General features: G+C 42.2%; 1 protein-coding gene across 4 annotated transcripts in view; it reads left to right on the top strand.

The window, feature by feature from the left end:
- The window catches only part of gripap1 (GRIP1 associated protein 1), a 39,292-nt gene that overhangs the window by 8,841 nt on the left and 11,478 nt on the right, over positions 1-18,973 (top strand). For 3 of the 4 annotated variants that reach the window (XM_084575196.1, XM_084575195.1, XM_084575198.1), the window contains exons 2-15: positions 3,165-3,231; positions 3,631-3,692; positions 3,779-3,805; positions 3,971-4,078; positions 6,047-6,212; positions 6,288-6,454; positions 6,733-6,772; positions 9,881-9,951; positions 11,152-11,199; positions 15,206-15,237; positions 15,623-15,670; positions 15,805-15,904; positions 16,265-16,342; positions 16,843-16,935. In XM_084575196.1, coding sequence (XP_084431322.1) covers positions 3,165-3,231; positions 3,631-3,692; positions 3,779-3,805; positions 3,971-4,078; positions 6,047-6,212; positions 6,288-6,454; positions 6,733-6,772; positions 9,881-9,951; positions 11,152-11,199; positions 15,206-15,237; positions 15,623-15,670; positions 15,805-15,904; positions 16,265-16,342; positions 16,843-16,935 — 1,107 coding nt within the window. The remainder of the gene's footprint in view (positions 1-3,164; positions 3,232-3,630; positions 3,693-3,778; positions 3,806-3,970; positions 4,079-6,046; positions 6,213-6,287; positions 6,455-6,732; positions 6,773-9,880; positions 9,952-11,151; positions 11,200-15,205; positions 15,238-15,622; positions 15,671-15,804; positions 15,905-16,264; positions 16,343-16,842; positions 16,936-18,973) is intronic. The other variant, XM_084575197.1, reaches the window with a different exon arrangement.

Genomic DNA, 18,973 nt, shown 5'->3' with positions numbered 1-18,973 from the left:
AGGGACACCTGATGTAGAGGGACACCTGATATGGAGGGACACCTAATGTAGAGGGACACCTGATGTATAGGGACACCTGATGTGTAGGGACACCTGATGTGGAGGGACACCTGATGTGGAGGGACACCTGATGTATAGGGACACCTGATGTGGAGGGACACCTGATGTATTAGGGACACCTGATGTATTAGGGACACGTGATGTGGAGGGACACCTGATGTGGAGGGACACCTGATGTATTAGGGACACCTGATGTAGAGGGACACCTGATGTATAGGGACACCTGATGTGGAGGGACACCTGATGTAGAGGGACACCTGATGTATAGGGACACCTGATGTGGAGGGACACCTGATGTATAGGGACACCTGATGTGGAGGGACACCTGATGTGGAGGGACACCTGATGTAGAGGGACACCTGATGTATAGGGACACCTGATGTGGAGGGACACCTGATGTGGAGGGACACCTGATGTATAGGGACACCTGATGTGGAGGGACACCTGATGTATTAGGGACACGTGATGTGGAGGGACACCTGATGTGGAGGGACACCTGATGTATTAGGGACACCTGATGTAGAGGGACACCTGATGTATAGGGACACCTGATGTGGAGGGACACCTGATGTAGAGGGACACCTGATATGGAGGGACACCTAATGTATTAGGGACACCTGATGTAGAGAGACACCTGATATGGAGGGACACCTAATGTATTAGGGACACCTGATGTATAGGGACACCAGATGTGGAGGGACACCTGATGTGGAGGGACACCTGATGTGGAGGGACACCTGATGTATTAGGGACACCTGATGTAGAGGGACACCTGATGTATAGGGACACCTGATGTGGAGGGACACCTGATGTAGAGGGACACCTAATGTAGAGGGACACCTGATGTATAGGGACACCTGATGTGGAGGGACACCTGATGTATAGGGACACCTGATGTGGAGGGACACCTGATGTATAGGGACACCTGATGTGGAGGGACACCTGATGTAGAGGGACACCTGATGTGGAGGGACACCTGATGTATAGGGACACCTGATGTGGAGGGACACCTGATGTGGAGGGACACCTGATGTATAGGGACACCTGATGTGGAGGGACACCTGATGTTTTAGGGACACCTGATGTATTAGGGACACGTGATGTGGAGGGACACCTGATGTGGAGGGACACCTGATGTATTAGGGACACCTGATGTAGAGGGACACCTAATGTAGAGGGACACCTGATGTGGAGGGACACCTGATGTGGAGGGACACCTGATGTAGAGGGACACCTGATATGGAGGGACACCTAATGTATTAGGGACACCTGATGTAGAGAGACACCTGATATGGAGGGACACCTAATGTATTAGGGACACCTGATGTATAGGGACACCAGATGTGGAGGGACACCTGATGTGGAGGGACACCTGATGTGGAGGGACACCTGATGTATTAGGGACACCTGATGTGGAGGGACACCTAATGTGGAGGGACACCTGATGTGGAGGGACACCTGATGTGGAGGGACACCTAATATGGAGGGACACCTAATGTGGAGGGACACCTGATGTAGAGGGACACCTGATGTGGAGGGACACCTGATGTATTAGGGACACCTGATGTAGAGGGACACCTGATGTAGAGGGACACCTAATATGGAGGGACACCTAATGTATAGGGACACCTGATGTGGAGGGACACCTGATGTATCGGGACACCTGATGTGGAGGGACACCTAATATGGAGGGACACCTGATGTGGAGGGACACCTGATATGGAGGGACACCTGATGTGGAGGGACACCTGATGTGGAGGGACACCTAATATGGAGGGACACCTGATATGGAGGGACACCTGATGTCTGAGACGAGGACACATCTGTCCTGTGGAGCTCCATGCTACCTCTGAGACGAGGACACATCTGTCCTGTGGAGCTCCATGCTACCTCTGAGACGAGGACACACCTGTCCTGTGGAGCTCCATGCTACCTCTGAGACGAGGACACATCTGTCCTGTGGAGCTCCATGCTACCTCTGAGACGAGGACACATCTGTCCTGTGGAGCTCCATGCTACCTCTGAGACGAGGACACATCTGTCCTGTGGAGCTCCATGCTACATCTGAGACGAGGACACATCTGTCCTGTGGAGCTCCATGCTACCTCTGAGACGAGGACACATCTGTCCTGTGGAGCTCCATGCTACCTCTGAGACGAGGACACATCTGTCCTGTGGAGCTCCATGCTACCTCTGAGATGAGGACACATCTGTCCTGTGGAGCTCCATGCTACCTCTGAGATGAGGACACATCTGTCCTGTGGAGCTCCATGCTACCTCTGAGACGAGGACACATCTGTTGTCGTGGTCTCATCAGCCTGCCCAGTCTTCATGGAGTCCTGCAGTTATCCACTCCTACCTGAATGAACAGTTCTCCAACCTGCCTATGATTCCTCTTACATTTTCAAACTGTCATGTAACATCATCAGTTTGTATCATAAGATTCCACATGTACGCTTTAGTCAGATATGTGTATCTATGACAGATGTATGTTTATCTTGCTGTTCTCTTCTCTCTTTCTTCTGTCTGTACCCGGCTGGCCTTAGGCAGATGGGTCCCTCCATATGAGCTGGTTCTGGTTCTGGTTCTGGTTCTGCTCGAGGTTTCTTCCTGTTAAAGGAGTTTTTCCTGCCACGTCTCCTTGAGGCTGCTCTGGGGGTTTCAGGCCGGGGTTTATAAAGCGTCTTGAGACGATTTGTTTTGTTATTGACGCTATAGAAATAAAATTGAATTGAACTGAATCATTCTTAAAGATGGCCGCCGTTCTATAATTAAAGATGGCCGCCGTTCTATAATTAAAGATGGCCGCCGATAGACGACCTTCCTTGTGAAGACGTCAACCAGTCTCAACACGTCGGGGCTCATCCTGTCTGTGTCCGAGTACGTGGTCTGTCAGACAGGTTAGTTCACCTGGACTCACCTGGACTCACCTGGGCATTGGCAGCTAGCTGTCTGTTACCATGGAGATGTTTCCATCATTAATTCTGAACAGACTGATTGCTTCATAAAGAACCTTCCTCATCAGCTGACCATGCTACGTTAGCTTAGCATATTCTGGTCTGAGTGTTGGTCTCATTAATGAATGTGTCTGTGTTGGTGTTCAGGCTCAGCTGTTGGAGCTCAGGACTCAGAACTACCAGCTGTCTGATGATCTGAGGAAGAACGCTGCAGGTAAAACTCTTTATCTCATGTCCAGGTGAGTAGCTGATTAGCTTAGCGTAGCCTCGTCACCACAGAGTGACCCGTCAGTCTAAACACCATCAATAACATGAAATGACTCCATTTAATTAAAAACGTTAAAAGGCCGTGGCAGTAGACATTGAAGTGTTTTCCCAGCATGCACTGGGTCGGCCTCAGGTGTGAGTCTGTACCTGTCAGAGATGAGGAGGTAGGGACCTCTGGTGGTGAAGCAGCACAGCTGAGTTTAGTTTTAATAAACGTCCTGACTCTGTTACAGTAGTGATGTCCTTTTAATATGTAGGTGATTTGTTTTTACATGCCTGTTTCCATGGTAACCCAGGATCTAGACCTGAGCTCAGTGTTGTCTCCTGGTCCATGTCTGTGTTTCAGAGCTGAACGCTGTCCGTCAGAAGAATGTGTCTCTGGAGAGAGACTACGTCAAAGCTCAGAAGGTAACGGACATAAAATAAATACTTTGATGGTTTAAATTAATAAGAATTAATAAGAATTAATAACTGGATGTTGTTTGTTTGTGCAGGCTTTGAATAAGAGCAAGAAAGCTCAGGTGAGTCTCACTCAACTCAGTTTATACACTAACTAATAATTAGTCTACCTGGAGACATGAGACACTGAGGACATTTTAATGACACCAAAGGTTTTTATTCTTCTAAAACAGTCCCTCAAATGTTTGACTGTCTCTCTATGTCTCTCTGTCTCTGTCTCTGTCCAGGAGGTGGACGCTCTGCTGAGTGAGAATGAAATGCTCCAGGTGAAGCTCCACAGTCAGGAGGAAGATTTCAGGCTCCAGAACAGCACGTTGATGTCTGAACTGTCCAAGGTCGGCTTTTTGTCTTCGTCTTCGTGTCTTCATGTCTTTTTAATGTTTTATTGTCTTTGTGTCTTCATGTCTTCATGTCTTCATGTCTTGGTGTCTTAATGTTTTCATGTCTTGGTGTCTTTTTAATGTTTTATTGTCTTTGTGTCTTCATGTCTTCATGTCTTACTGTCTTACTGTCTTACTGTCTTGAAGTCTTGGTGTCTTGATGTCTTGGTGTCTTAATGTCTTGGTGTCTTAATGTTTTAATGTGTTAATGTTTTCATGTCTTGGTGTCTTACTCTCTTGGTGTCTTCGTGTCTTTATGTCTTTATGTCTTAATGTCTTGGTGTCTTCGTGTCTTCATGTCTTAATGTCTTGGTGTCTTCATGTCTTCATGTCTTACTGTCTTGGTGTCTTGATGTCTTACTCTCTTGATGTTTTAATGTCTTCCTGTCTTCATGTCTTCATGTCTTGGTGTCTTAATGTCTTGGTGTCTTAATGTCTTACTCTCTTGATGTCTTAATGTTTTAATGTCTTCATGTCTTCATGTCTTACTGTCTTGGTGTCTTAATGTTTTAATGTCTTGGTGTCTTACTCTCTCTGTGTCTTACTGTCTTACTGTCTTACTGTCTTGAAGTCTTGGTGTCTTGAAGTCTTGGTGTCTTGGTGTCTTAATGTCTTAATGTCTTGGTGTCTTGGTGTCTTCCTGTCTTGATGTGTTAATGTTTTCATGTCTTGATGTCTTAATGTTTTCATGTCTTGGTGTCTTTTTAATGTTTTATTGTCTTTGTGTCTTCATGTCTTACTGTCTTACTGTCTTACTGTCTTGAAGTCTTACTGTCTTGAAGTCTTGGTGTCTTGATGTCTTGGTGTCTTAATGTCTTAATGTTTTAATGTGTTAATGTTTTCATGTCTTGGTGTCTTACTCTCTTGGTGTCTTCGTGTCTTAATGTCTTGATGTCTTCGTGTCTTCATGTCTTCATGTCTTACTGTCTTGGTGTCTTGATGTCTTACTCTCTTGATGTTTTAATGTCTTCCTGTCTTCATGTCTTCATGTCTTACTGTCTTGGTGTCTCAATGTTTTAATGTCTTGGTGTCTTACTTTCTCTGTGTCTTAATGTCTTACTGTCTTACTGTCTTACTGTCTTGAAGTCTTGGTGTCTTGGTGTCTTGAAGTCTTGGTGTCTTGGTGTCTTCCTGTCTTGATGTGTTAATGTTTTCATGTCTTGGTGTCTTACTCTCTTGGTGTCTTGGTGTCTTCATGTCTTAATGTCTTGGTGTCTTCATGTCTTCATGTCTTACTGTCTTGGTGTCTTGATGTTTTAATGTCTTCATGTCTTCATGTCTTGGTGTCTTAATGTCTTACTCTCTTCATGTCTTAATGTTTTAATGTCTTCATGTCTTCATGTCTTCATGTCTTACTGTCTTGGTGTCTTACTCTCTCTGTGTCTTAATGTCTTACTGTCTTACTGTCTTACTGTCTTGAAGTCTTGAAGTCTTGAAGTCTTGGTGTCTTGATGTCTTGGTGTCTTAATGTCTTGGTGTCTTAATGTTTTCATGTCTTGGTGTCTTTTTAATGTTTTATTGTCTTTGTGTCTTTGTGTCTTCATGTCTTACTGTCTTACTGTCTTACTGTCTTGAAGTCTTGGTGTCTTGATGTCTTGGTGTCTTAATGTCTTGGTGTCTTAATGTTTTAATGTGTTAATGTTTTCATGTCTTGGTGTCTTACTCTCTTGGTGTCTTCGTGTCTTCATGTCTTAATGTCTTGGTGTCTTCATGTCTTACTGTCTTGGTGTCTTGATGTCTTGGTGTCTTGATGTTTTAATGTCTTCCTGTCTTCATGTCTTCATGTCTTGGTGTCTTAATGTCTTACTCTCTTCATGTCTTACTCTCTTGATGTCTTAATGTTTTAATGTCTTGGTGTCTTAATGTCTTCATGTCTTGATGTCTTAATGTCTTGGTGTCCTCATGTCTTCATGTCTTCTCCAGCTGTGTACTCAGATCGAGCAGCTGGAGCAGGAGAACCAGGGCCTGAAGGAGGGAGGAGGAGGAGCCTCTGCATCGATCCCGCCTCCTAACTCCACCTCCAGCCCTGTGGACGGGGAGCTGCTCCGCCTCCAGGCTGAGAACGCCACCCTCCAGAAAAAGATGAGAGGTACGGGGTTAGGGGTACAGGTGAGGTGGAGGTGGGAGCTGCTGCAGGTGTGACAGGTGTGTGATCTTCCTCCAGCCCTCCAGGACCGCTACGACAAGGAGGTCCAGAGACAGCCGGTCACCCAGGGCAACGAGGGAGCTACCACGGAGATGGACCGGTTGGCCGGTGCCAATGGAGTCTCTGATGTCACAGGGAGAGGGGAGGAGCCAGCGGGAGGCGGGGCCAATAACGAACAAGAACAGGTGGAGCTGAGACGGGACACGTTCCGTCCTGTTGTTATGAAAGCAGCTGTAAGCTAAAGTGTGGTGGTAGTAACTAGTTGCCCCTGTAGAGGGCAGATGGAGAACCTTTAGAAGGACAGGTTGATCTGATGGTTCTCTACTAGAACTCAGTTCTCTACATTTACTGTGGACGTGAACTCAGCAGACTATATTTCTTTGGCTGATCTGATCCTAGAGTCATCAGCTGTTCATGACACATGATTTAAAGTTGAATCTAATAAAGTGTGTTTCTGTTTCAGACGGACGCTGAGCTGCAGCACAAACACCAACAGCTACACGGTGAGTTCATTATTAATGAGTGAATGATTCATTCTCTATTGCTTTATACAGCTGTGTCGATCTCAGTCGTCAGGAACTGACTCCTGTAAACTCTGAACTCTGTCTCTTCGGATCAGATAGGGTTAGGGTCGTTGTGTGTTCATCCTGTTTTTAGCTTTTATAGAAGTGACCAGAGACATATTTATAAAAACTGTTGAAGCATGAACCCTTCATGGTGTCTTACCTGAAACAGAAATGATTTCACAGAGTCCAGACTTAATGCTAAGCCACAGCCTGTTGTTATGAACAATATGAACATTGTGAACATTGTGAACATTATGAACGTTAGCATAGAGCAGCTAGTTGGCTCAGGGCAGACACACACTACTAGATGAAGACTTTCTTTAGATTCATCAAGCTTCAAACAAACAACCGGAGAGAAAACACTCCTCAGTCACAGTTTTCTCCTCATGGCTAAGCTGCGAGGCCAAAACTAACATTCACCTGTTTACCTGGTCATAAAAACACCCATTAATACATTCACACACAAAACCCTTTAACAGTTAGCAGCTAGCTGGAGAACACAGTGGAGCTGCCATCAGAGCTAGCTGGAGAACATGGTGGAGCTGCCATCGCAGCTAGCTGGAGAACATGGTGGAGCTGCCATCACAGCTAGCTGGAGAACATGGTGGAGCTGCTATCAGAGCTAGCTGGAGAACATGGTGGAGCTGCCATCAGAGCTAGCTGGAGAACATGGTGGAGCTGCCATCACAGCTAGCTGGAGAACATGGTGGAGCTGCTATCAGAGCTAGCTGGAGAACATGGTGGAGCTGCCATCACAGCTAGCTGGAGAACATGGTGGAGCTGCTATCAGAGCTAGCTGGAGAACATGGTGGAGCTGCCATCAGAGCTAGCAGGAGAACATGGTGGAGCTGCCATCAGAGCTAGCAGGAGAACATGGTGGTGGAGCTGCCATCAGAGCTAGCTGGAGAACATGGTGGAGCTGCTATCACAGCTAGCTGGAGAACATGGTAGAGCTGCCATCAGAGCTAGCTGGAGAACATGGTGGAGCTGCCATCAGAGCTAGCTGGAGAACATAGTGGAGCTGCCATCAGAGCTAGCTGGAGAACATGGTGGAGCTGCCATCAGAGCTAGCTGGAGAACATGGTGGAGCTGCCATCAGAGGTAGCTGGAGAACATGGTGGAGCTGCCATCAGAGCTAGCTGGAGAACATAGTGGAGCTGCTATCAGAGCTAGCTTGAGAACATGGTGGAGCTGCCATCAGAGCTAGCAGGAGAACATGGTGGTGGAGCTGCCATCAGAGCTAGCTGGAGAACATGGTGGTGGAGCTGCTATCAGAGCTAGCAGGAGAACATGGTAGAGCTGCCATCAAAGCTAGGTGGAGAACATGGTGGAGCTGCCATCAGAGCTAGCTGGAGAACATGGTGGTGGAGCTGCTATCACAGCTAGCAGGAGAACATGGTGGAGCCGTTAGTGGCTAGCTAATAATAGACTGGACTAATGATGAATGACGTTTAGTGACTGAACGTTTCCTGCTTTAAACTTTCAACATTTGAGAAATTTTGTTAAATTTCAAGGGAAAAACAAGTAAGTTTTAAACTTCAGCGTTAACTTTGTACGAACCGTGACATCTGTCTTTAGAGTAAAGTTACTTACATCACACATCAGTTTATATCAATATACTGTATTTCACGCCGACATTTTAGACTCATATGTAGAATTAAGCTTAAATTAAATGAGTCAAAGGTTCCTGGAAAAATAAGTCCAGAGTATAATCCATCATCTCCTTGTCACAGGTGGAGGTAGAGCAGAGCGTAGTATTAATTAAACTAAAACATGAGTGAGTCTGGAGGAAGCGTGGGCGGGGCATCAATATCACGGCTCCACGTGGCTCCGCCCTCAGACCGTACTGATCAGACTCTGGATCCAAACTCACAAGATGGCGCCGCCCGTATCCCCGGGAACATAGAGTCAGTTTGACCAATGAGAGGAAGAGGAGACGTGGTGTCCATATTTATATACAGACTATTGTTCAGACCTTTAACACCTGGTCTCACCTGTCCATCAACCTGGTCTTAATATAAATGTGTCTCCACATGCGTCCCCAGCCAGCACTTGAGATCTGATCTCAGTGTGTGTGTCTGTAAATCAGCAGCGCCATCATGTGGTCAGTAGAATATTGTACCAGCTGCTGTCTCCAATGGATCTCTACCTACCGCTGGATCAGAACCATCAACAGCTGCTTGTTGACTTGGAGACATGATCCAGATGTTGGAACAAGATGGAAAGACTCTCACATGTTAAGATCTGATTTATTTTAGAGACAAAGACTCAGATTAGACCTGAACCCTGGAAGCTTCATCCTCAGAGGAACCAAACATCTCTGATGATGAAGGACATAAAGACGCTGGGAGTTATTGAGGAAATAATCAACATGATCAGATGAAAAATGAATCACATGATGAATCAAACTCCTTCTCATATTGAATATCCTGAGTTGATTCTAGTTCAGATTAGTTTCTAGTTTAGTTTGGTTCTCAGCTCCAAGGCCAGATTCTTTTAAAAGGCTCTCATTACTAATGAACAGACATCACTGATTCATGTGATCATTTCTACTAGTGGTTGAATGAATGAGTTAAACTCCTCTTCCTCAGATCAGCCCTGTTGAGTAGGTGGTCTTTAATGTGACCCAGGACTCATTGTGTGTTCACACTACCAAAGGAAGGAGGTCACATGTGTCCCAGACCACCTCCACATGTGGACTGACACCAGATCAGTGTTCACACCTGGACCTGTTTAACCTGGACTCTAGAGACCAGATCAGTGTTCACACTAAATGTCCTAATTTACCCAGAATTCATAGCATGTTGGTCCCGTTTAACAAGAAGAGTCAGATAAACATGGCGTTGTTTGACGTTGCAGCTCAGCCATAAACTGTGAGACGTAGGGGAGGTGGTGTAGTGTGTGTCTGGCCTAACAGACTCCCCCTGCTGTGTGCGGCGCCCCCTTTAGGCCTGTCAGAGAAGAGCGTAGAGAAGATTGTAGCTAAGCAATCAGCGCTAGGCTGGTCGGCTGCTCTCTGTCCAATAACTCACTGCTTTGGACCAGAGCTGGAGATGGCCCTGAACACCGAGCAGGAGGAGAAGAGGCTGCTGAGGGAGCAGATCCACCACTTGGAGGTACAGGCACACACATCAAACGCACCTCACTGCTTATAGACTGTAGACCAGGGGTCTAACTCATTTTAAATCAGGGGACACATTCAGCCCAATCTGATGTCAAGTTGATCTCTTAGATGTTTGTTGAAGAATATTATAAAAATGTTCTATCTATATCTGCCTATCTATAAGTAGTATCTATTACCTATCTATAACTATTATAGTGTTCATCCAGATGAATTTTCCTTTTACTGAACATTTGATGAACAACCTGAAATTTCTAAAGATAAAGTTAAGTGTAATTTCAGCTCATTGCTGCATCTGCAGTTTAGCTCTGGGTCTCGGTGTCGTGTTATGTTTTATGTCATTTGTGCACTCTGCAAAGTCATCCTGTGGGTCAGTTTGAAGCCTCTAGCGAGCGTATGTTTGACACCCACTGCTTATGCTGTCGAGGTTTTTTATTGTACATAAGACACATTCAGAACTGCTCAATAAAGATCAGCAGACGTCCTGTCAGTGGAAGACGTCCTGTCAAGTAGAGGCTCAGCGGATGATAGAGTTTATGTGACGACATGCTCCACCCTCTGGTCTGGATCCATCCTGCAGCAGAAGAAGAAGAACCCTAAGAAGAACCCTAGAAGAACCCTAACCCTAACCCTAAGAAGAAGGATGAGTGAAGGACCATAGAAGACAGGATCCTGATGGACACCTGAAGACTGAAGAAAAACCTTCATGGCTGCTGTCACTGATTTGTTGTTTTAGATCATAATCATTAAACCACAGCCTCATTAGACATTTAACACTTTTAGACTGAAGATGTAAATACAGATTCAGGGTTTCTCTGTTCTCCTGAACCAGGATATAGAAGTCAGTGGAGGCAGATGTTGAATGTGGGCGAGAGGACAATTAATTCATGACAGGAACATGACGGCAGCTGGTGAACGGCGGCGAAATGTCAATAGACCTCAGCACCAGCTGGTTACAACACGAACATGATGTTATCATCTAGCTCTTCAACATGGGCAGAATATGAAACACTAGAAGCTCTAATGGAGAAACCAGGACTGTAAACACAATGAATATATATATATATATACACACACACACACACACACACACACACACACACACACACAGTGACTGTAAACCAGATAGACTGAGGAACCACAGCTCTACAAAATACAATCTAATTTGTCCTGATTGTCTCCTGTCTCTCTACAGGCATCCAAACAAGCTGAGGTCACCAGACTGCAGGATGAAATATCAAAGGTAAATGTTTCACACAGGAGCTTAATTATGTCATTGTTTAGTCTTTAATGTTCATTAGTTTAGTTTAGGTTTAGTAGTGATGTCTTTAATGTTCATTAGTTCAGGTTTAGTGGTGATGTCTTTAATGTTCATTAGTTTAGTTCAGGTTTAGTGGTGATGTCTTTAATGTTCATTAGTTCAGGTTTAGTGGTGATGTCTTTAATGTTCATTAGTTCAGGTTTAGTGGTGATGTCTTTAATGTTCATTAGTTCAGGTTTAGTGGTGATGTCTTTAATGTTCATTAGTTTAGTTCAGGTTTAGTGGTGATGTCTTTAATGTTCATTAGTTCAGGTTTAGTGGTGATGTCTTTAATGTTCATTAGTTCAGGTTTAGTGGTGATGTCTTTAATGTCCATTAGTTTAGTTCAGGTTTAGTGGTGATGTCTTTAATGTTCATTAGTTCAGGTTTAGTGGTGATGTCTTTAATGTTCATTAGTTCAGGTTTAGTGGTGATGTCTTTAATGTTCATTAGTTCAGGTTTAGTGGTGATGTCTTTAATGTTCATTAGTTTAGTTCAGGTTTAGTGGTGATGTCTTTAATGTTCATTAGCTTAGTTCAGGTTTAGTGGTGATGTCTTTAATGTTCATTAGTCCAGGTTTAGTGGTGATGTCTTTAATGTTCATTAGTTCAGGTTTAGTGGTGATGTCTTTAATGTTCATTAGTTATGTCTTTAATGTTCATTAGTTTAGTTCAGGTTTAGTGGTGATGTCTTTAACGTTCATTAGTTCAGGTTTAGTGGTGATGTCTTTAATGTTCTTTAGTTTAGTTCAGGTTTAGTGGTGATGTCTTTAATGTTCATTAGTTCAGGTTTAGTGGTGATGTCTTAATGTTCTTTAGTTCAGGTTTAGTGGTGATGTCTTTAATGTTCATTAGTTCAGGTTTAGTGGTGATGTCTTTAATGTTCATTAGTTTAGTTCAGGTTTAGTGGTGATGTCTTTAATGTTCATTAGTTTAGTTCAGGTTTAGTGGTGATGTCTTTAATGTTCATTAGTTCAGGTTTAGTGGTGATGTCTTTAATGTTCTTTAGTTCAGGTTTAGTGGTGATGTCTTTAATGTTCATTAGTTCAGGTTTAGTGGTGATGTCTTTAATGTTCATTAGTTTAGTTCAGGTTTAGTGGTGATGTCTTTAATGTTCATTAGTCCAGGTTTAGTGGTGATGTCTTTAATGTTCATTAGTTCAGGTTTAGTGGTGATGTCTTTAATGTTCATTAGTTATGTCTTTAATGTTCATTAGTTTAGTTCAGGTTTAGTGGTGATGTCTTTAACGTTCATTAGTTCAGGTTTAGTGGTGATGTCTTTAATGTTCTTTAGTTTAGTTCAGGTTTAGTGGTGATGTCTTTAATGTTCATTAGTTCAGGTTTAGTGGTGATGTCTTAATGTTCTTTAGTTCAGGTTTAGTGGTGATGTCTTTAATGCTCATTAGTTCAGGTTTAGTGGTGATGTCTTTAATGTTCATTAGTTCAGGTTTAGTGGTGATGTCTTTAATGTTCATTAGTTTAGTTCAGGTTTAGTGGTGATGTCTTTAATGCTCATTAGTTTAGTTCAGGTTTAGTGGTGATGTCTTTAATGTTCATTAGTTCAGGTTTAGTGGTGATGTCTTTAATGTTCATTAGTTTAGTTCAGGTTTAGTGGTGATGTCTTTAATGCTCATTAGTTTAGTTCAGGTTTAGTGGTGATGTCTTTAATGCTCATTAGTTCAGGTTTAGTGGTGATGTCTTTAATGTTCATTAGTTTAGTTCAGGTTTAGTGGTGATGTCTTTAATGCTCATTAGTTTAGTTCAGGTTTAGTGGTGATGTCTTTAATGTTCATTAGTTCAGGTTTAGTGGTGATGTCTTTAACGTTCATTAGTTCAGGTTTAGTGGTGATGTCTTTAATGTTCATTAGTTTAGTTCAGGTTTAGTGGTGATGTCTTTAACGTTCATTAGTTCAGGTTTAGTGGTGATGTCTTAATGTTCTTTAGTTTAGTTCAGGTTTAGTGGTGATGTCTTTAATGTTCATTAGTTTAGTTCAGGTTTAGTGGTGATGTCTTTAATGTTCATTAGTTTAGTTCAGGTTTAGTGGTGATGTCTTTAATGTTCATTAGTTCAGGTTTAGTGGTGATGTCTTTAATATTCATTAGTTTAGTTCAGGTTTAGTGGTGATGTCTTTAATGTTCATTAGTTCAGGTTTAGTGGTGATGTCTTTAATGTTAATTAGTTCAGGTTTAGTGGTGATGTCTTTAATGTTCATTAGTTCAGGTTTAGTGGTGATGTCTTTAATGTTCATTAGCTTAGTTCAGGTTTAGTGGTGATGTCTTTAATGTTCATTAGTTTAGTTCAGGTTTAGTGGTGATGTCTTTAACGTTCATTAGTTCAGGTTTAGTGGTGATGTCTTTAATGTTCATTAGTTTAGTTCAGGTTTAGTGGTGATGTCTTTAATGTTCATTAGTTCAGGTTTAGTGGTGATGTCTTTAATGTTCTTTAGTTTAGTTCAGGTTTAGTGGTGATGTCTTTAATGTTCATTAGTTTAGTTCAGGTTTAGTGGTGATGTCTTTAATGTTCATTAGCTTAGTTCAGGTTTAGTGGTGATGTCTTTAATGTTCATTAGTTTAGTTCAGGTTTAGTGGTGATGTCTTTAATGTTCATTAGTTTAGTTCAGGTTTAGTGGTGATGTCTTTAATGTTCATTAGTTCAGGTTTAGTGGTGATGTCTTTAATGTTCATTAGTTTAGTTCAGGTTTACTGGTGATGTCTTTAATGTTCATTAGTTTAGTTCAGGTTTAGTGGTGATGTTTTTAATGTTCATTAGTTTAGTTCAGGTTTAGTGGTGATGTCTTTAATGTTCATTAGTTCAGGTTTAGTGGTGATGTCTTTAATGTCCATTAGTTTAGTTCAGGTTTAGTGGTGATGTCTTTAATGTTCATTAGTTTAGTTCAGGTTTAGTGGTGATGTCTTTAATGTTCAATAGTTTAGTTCAGGTTTAGTGGTGATGTCTTTAATGTTCATTAGTTTAGTTCAGGTTTAGTGGTGATGTCTTTAATGTTCATTAGCTTAGTCCAGGTTTAGTGGTGATGTCTTTAATGTTCATTAGTTTAGTTCAGGTTTAGTGGTGATGTCTTTAATGTTCATTAGCTTAGTCCAGGTTTAGTGGTGATGTCTTTAATGTTCATTAGTTTAGTTCAGGTTTAGTGGTGATGTCTTTAATGTTCATTAGTTTAGTTCAGGTTTAGTGGTGATGTCTTTAATGTTCATTAGTTTAGTTCAGGTTTAGTGGTGATGTCTTTAATGTTCATTAGCTTAGTCCAGGTTTAGTGGTGATGTCTTTAATGTCCATTAGTTTAGTTCAGGTTTAGTGGTGATGTCTTTAATGTTCATTAGCTTAGTCCAGGTTTAGTGGTGATGTCTTTAATGTTCATTAGTTTAGTTCAGGTTTAGTGGTGATGTCTTTAATGTTCATTAGTTCAGGTTTAGTGGTGATGTCTTTAATGTTCATTAGTTTAGTTCAGGTTTAGTGGTGATGTCTTTAATGCTCATTAGTTTAGTTCAGGTTTAGTGGTGATGTCTTTAATGTTCATTAGTTCAGGTTTAGTGGTGATGTCTTTAACGTTCATTAGTTTAGTTCAGGTTTGGTGGTGATGTCTTTAATGTTCATTAGCTTAGTTCAGGTTTAGTGGTGATGTCTTTAATGTTCATTAGTTCAGGTTTAGTGGTGATGTCTTAATGTTCATTAGTTTAGTTCAGGTTTAGTGGTGATGTCTTTAATGCTCATTAGTTTAGTTCAGGTTTAGTGGTGATGTCTTTAATGTTCATTAGTTCAGGTTTAGTGGTGATGTCTTTAATGCTCATTAGTTTAGTTCAGGTTTCGTGGTGATGTCTTTAATGTTCATTAGTTCAGGTTTAGTGGTGATGTCTTTAATGCTCATTAGTTTAGTTCAGGTTTCGTGGTGATGTCTTTAATGTTCATCTCTGTTTGTTTGTTTTTTTCTGTAGCTGTCTGAGAAGTTGAAGAAGAAGCAGGAGAGGTAAGATTTATTACTTCATTACTCCAACTTGCTCATTTTATCTTTACCTGTCCATTAACTTAGGAAGCAGCACATGGTAAGGACAGGCGTTTTCCCTGATGTCAGAGCTGATAGTTGAATAAACTGTTGTGTTTTGGTTGGTGTCCTCCAGGGGGCGCACATGCTGCTCCATTGGTTTTTAACCAGACTTCCTGAGTTAATCGCTCGACTCAAGGTGGAGAAAGAGACAGTAGACGGGAAGGACAGCTGATGTAGTGATTGTTGTGGTAGAGCTGGCTGTCCACTAATCCCAGGGCTTCTGGTTCCTTCAGATTCCCATGAGCAAGGCAGTGGAATGTCCTCTGTGTGTTAACCCTGTAAAGAGTCTTTGTTTGTGGTTCTACAGTTTCCACCGTCTGCAGACAGAAAAGGAGGCTCTGTACAACGATAGCAGGTCAGAAACTCCCCAACACTGAACATCTCATCATCTAATAATACTGCTGATACTACAGATACTACAGATACTACAGATACTACTGTTGCTAGTTGCATTGCTGATTAGATCTTGATGTTTTTCCTCCTCTACAGGACAAAGATTGAGGAGCTCAACCAGAGGAAAGAGGAAGAGATGAAGGCCATGAACACTCGCATCCAGAAGCTTCAGTCAGATGTCATGGCAGCCAATCAGGTCAGACCAAGTGTTCCACTGAGGTCAACATCCATCTCCTTATTAGACACTGAGAGACGCCACCTGGTGGCTCGGCCAGGTACTACACAAAGCTACAGACATGAATCAGTGCCACTCATCGTCACTGTCCCTCAGACAAACAGAGCAATGGTCCAACCATGAAATCTGAACCCAGTCAGAGACGTTCACACCAGACAGAACTGGGAGAACCTGTTCTGTGGGTGGGTTACTCTAGAACGTGCAGGTCTCACCCATAGCTGAAGGAACTCTGAGTATAATACCCAATGTATTAATTCATTCCCTCGCTACTGTTGTACTGTTGGACTAGCCTCTTAACGTTCTCGTTGTGTTTCTGTTCAGACGGCAGCAGAGCTGAGAGAACAATTGCAGAGCAAAGAGAAGGAACACGAAGTAGCTCTACATGCCCTGAAAGACCAGGTAACACCAATACTGTTCTCCAACCGAATACTGGAAGGAACATCTGAACACAATAACACAGCCCAGCGTTTACCTGTGAGCCTCTACTCAGGGCAAAGGAAACTTCCTCTGACACAGCACATATTTATCGATCTGGAGAGTTATAATAATCACATTTATAAGACACAAACATTATATACATACAACATGTATGAATAAGTGTGAAGTAGAGTCTGTGGAAATGTTTTCCTGAAGATGGATTCATATTGAACAAAATGTCAAAAGGAAAACAAATGACTTTGTATGGAGAACTTTTATAGAAATCTCTGTCCCATTGTTGGCAGTGGGTTGGTCTGCTGTTTCTCTGCTTCTGATCAGCTTCATCCTCTCTGTTCTTATTTTACCTTTACTTTGGTATTTCTGTTCTTCTGTTGTTCTGTTTCCTCCTTTATTGCCTTTATTCTCACTTTATGGGTTCTTTTCCCTCTGTTGCCTCTGCCTGTGGTGTGATGGTACTGCAGGTAGCAAGTCAAAGTGCAGTCAGTCAGGAGCAGGTGGACAACATCCTGCAGGAGAACGATGCTCTGAGGACAAACCTAGCTGCTCTAGAACAGGTAATCTACCTGGAGAACATAGAACCATGACATCACGTCATCTCTGAGGACAAACCTAGCTGCCCTAGAACAGGTAATCTACCTGGAGAACATAGAACCATGACATCACGTCATCTCTGAGGACAAACCTAGCTGTTCTAGAACAGGTAATCTACCTGGAGAACATAGAACCATAACATCACGTCATCTCTGAGGACAAACCTAGCTGCCCTAGAACAGGTAATCTACCTGGAGAACATAGAACCATGACATCACGTCATCTCTGAGGACAAACCTAGCTGCTCTAGAACAGGTAATCTACCTGGAGAACATAGAACCATGACATCACGTCATCTCTGAGGACAAACCTAGCTGTTCTAGAACAGGTGGTAGGTGGTGGTCTCTCTGGAGAACACAAACCATAGTAATCTGTTATAACACCTAACTCGGTGTGGAACCCATCTTGCAGGACAGCCGTTCTCTGAGGACTGGTCTGTGTGCTTTTGAACAGGTAATTAATTATATGTCAAACTCAGTAGAACCCTCATCTAGAATCCTTTTTGGTAGTCTAGTAGAATCGACCTAGTTTCATACTTACAGGTCTCTTCTCACATCCATAGGTAGAACCAATAATAATTAAAAACCTCACCTAGAACACCACACAATAATCAAGATCCAAAGAGGAGCTCTGTAGAGTTTACTAGAACCCTAACTAGAACTTATCTGCTCTAGAACTCGATCACATTGACAGAATATGTTTAGTTTAGGACTGTCAAGAGCATAGATCACAAGTCACAGGCGGACCACGTCCAGGTCCGTATGGGACGGCTTCTGGGTCGGGACCTGGACCTGCCGCCATAACAGAAGGTTACGATTTAAAACCTGACAGGGCGCCGCCTTCAGTGGACGAGAGTAAAACCGTCCCATGTGACACCACTCAGCCAATCAAGTCTGTGTATTCCAGGCAGTAAATATCGAGCCTGTTCAGATGAGAGAGTTACAGACGAGTTACACATGAAAAATAAAGAGAGAAGCAGACGAGTGTTGATTTATTATTTGTGGTTGAGTCAAGATGTGAAACAAAAAAGAGGAAATTCAAGCGTTTCCTCTGTTAAAGTTAAGCTCTTTATTTAAACATGCACAATCTTCACATGTTATTTATTTTCTCTTATTATGAAATGTAGCTCAGTTTTATTTAGTGAATGAGAGAACAGTCAGACATGTTCAGTTCTGTCTTACGTGTCATATAACTCTTTGTCACAGAGCTGAAAACAAATCTGGGGTTGTTCTTGTTTTCTTCTATTAATGATGAATAATATGCTGTTCTAATATTACACAGAGCTTTTTAGAAGTTGTTAAACTATCTTTCCAGGCTATGTGAGCTTCTTCAGAATTAGTGGAATGACAGATTCTTTCTAGCTTTCAGACTGTCTGCTTTGATCTGATCAGCTGTGAATGATACCATGGAGCTAGCCTCCTCCCATTCATCACCTTCTTTATCAGAGGACCAACTAAGTTTAGAGTTGAACTAAGCGATGCTGCAGAGCCATCAACAAAATAATCTATTAGTGCAGGAGTTAAATTGTGGTTGCTGTCGTCCACATCATTGGCACATGGCACTGAGGTAAATAAAGAAGGAATTAATTCTTTATATCTAGTTACAGCATCATCAGATAAACATCTACTGTAATGAAATGTCTCTTCAGTTCCTGTGTTATCTGTTACTGTAAATTAAAAAGTTATGAGGAAGTGATCAGACAGAAGAGGGTTATAAGTAAATACTGTTAAACCTTCAGTTTCTATGCCATATGTTAGGACAAGATCTAAGGTGGGATTAAAACAGGGAGTTGATCCGTTTACATTCTGAGAAAAGACAATTGAATCTAATAATGCAACAATAATAATAGTTTTTTGTGTTCTACCTGTGGTTCTAAGGATGTGATAATTACTATGACTGGGTGGAGTAGACTCATTTAAACTAACATATTCATCATCCTATAGCCACGTTTCAGTCAAACAGATCAATCTGATGATCAGTTATCAGATCATTCACTAAAAT

The sequence above is a fragment of the Chelon labrosus genome, assembly GCF_963514085.1.
Source record: "Chelon labrosus genome assembly, contig: SCAFFOLD_67, whole genome shotgun sequence".
NCBI classification, from domain to species: domain Eukaryota; kingdom Metazoa; phylum Chordata; class Actinopteri; order Mugiliformes; family Mugilidae; genus Chelon; species Chelon labrosus.
Note: the sequence above shows the minus strand (reverse complement) of the source record. Positions and strands in the feature narration are given on the sequence as shown.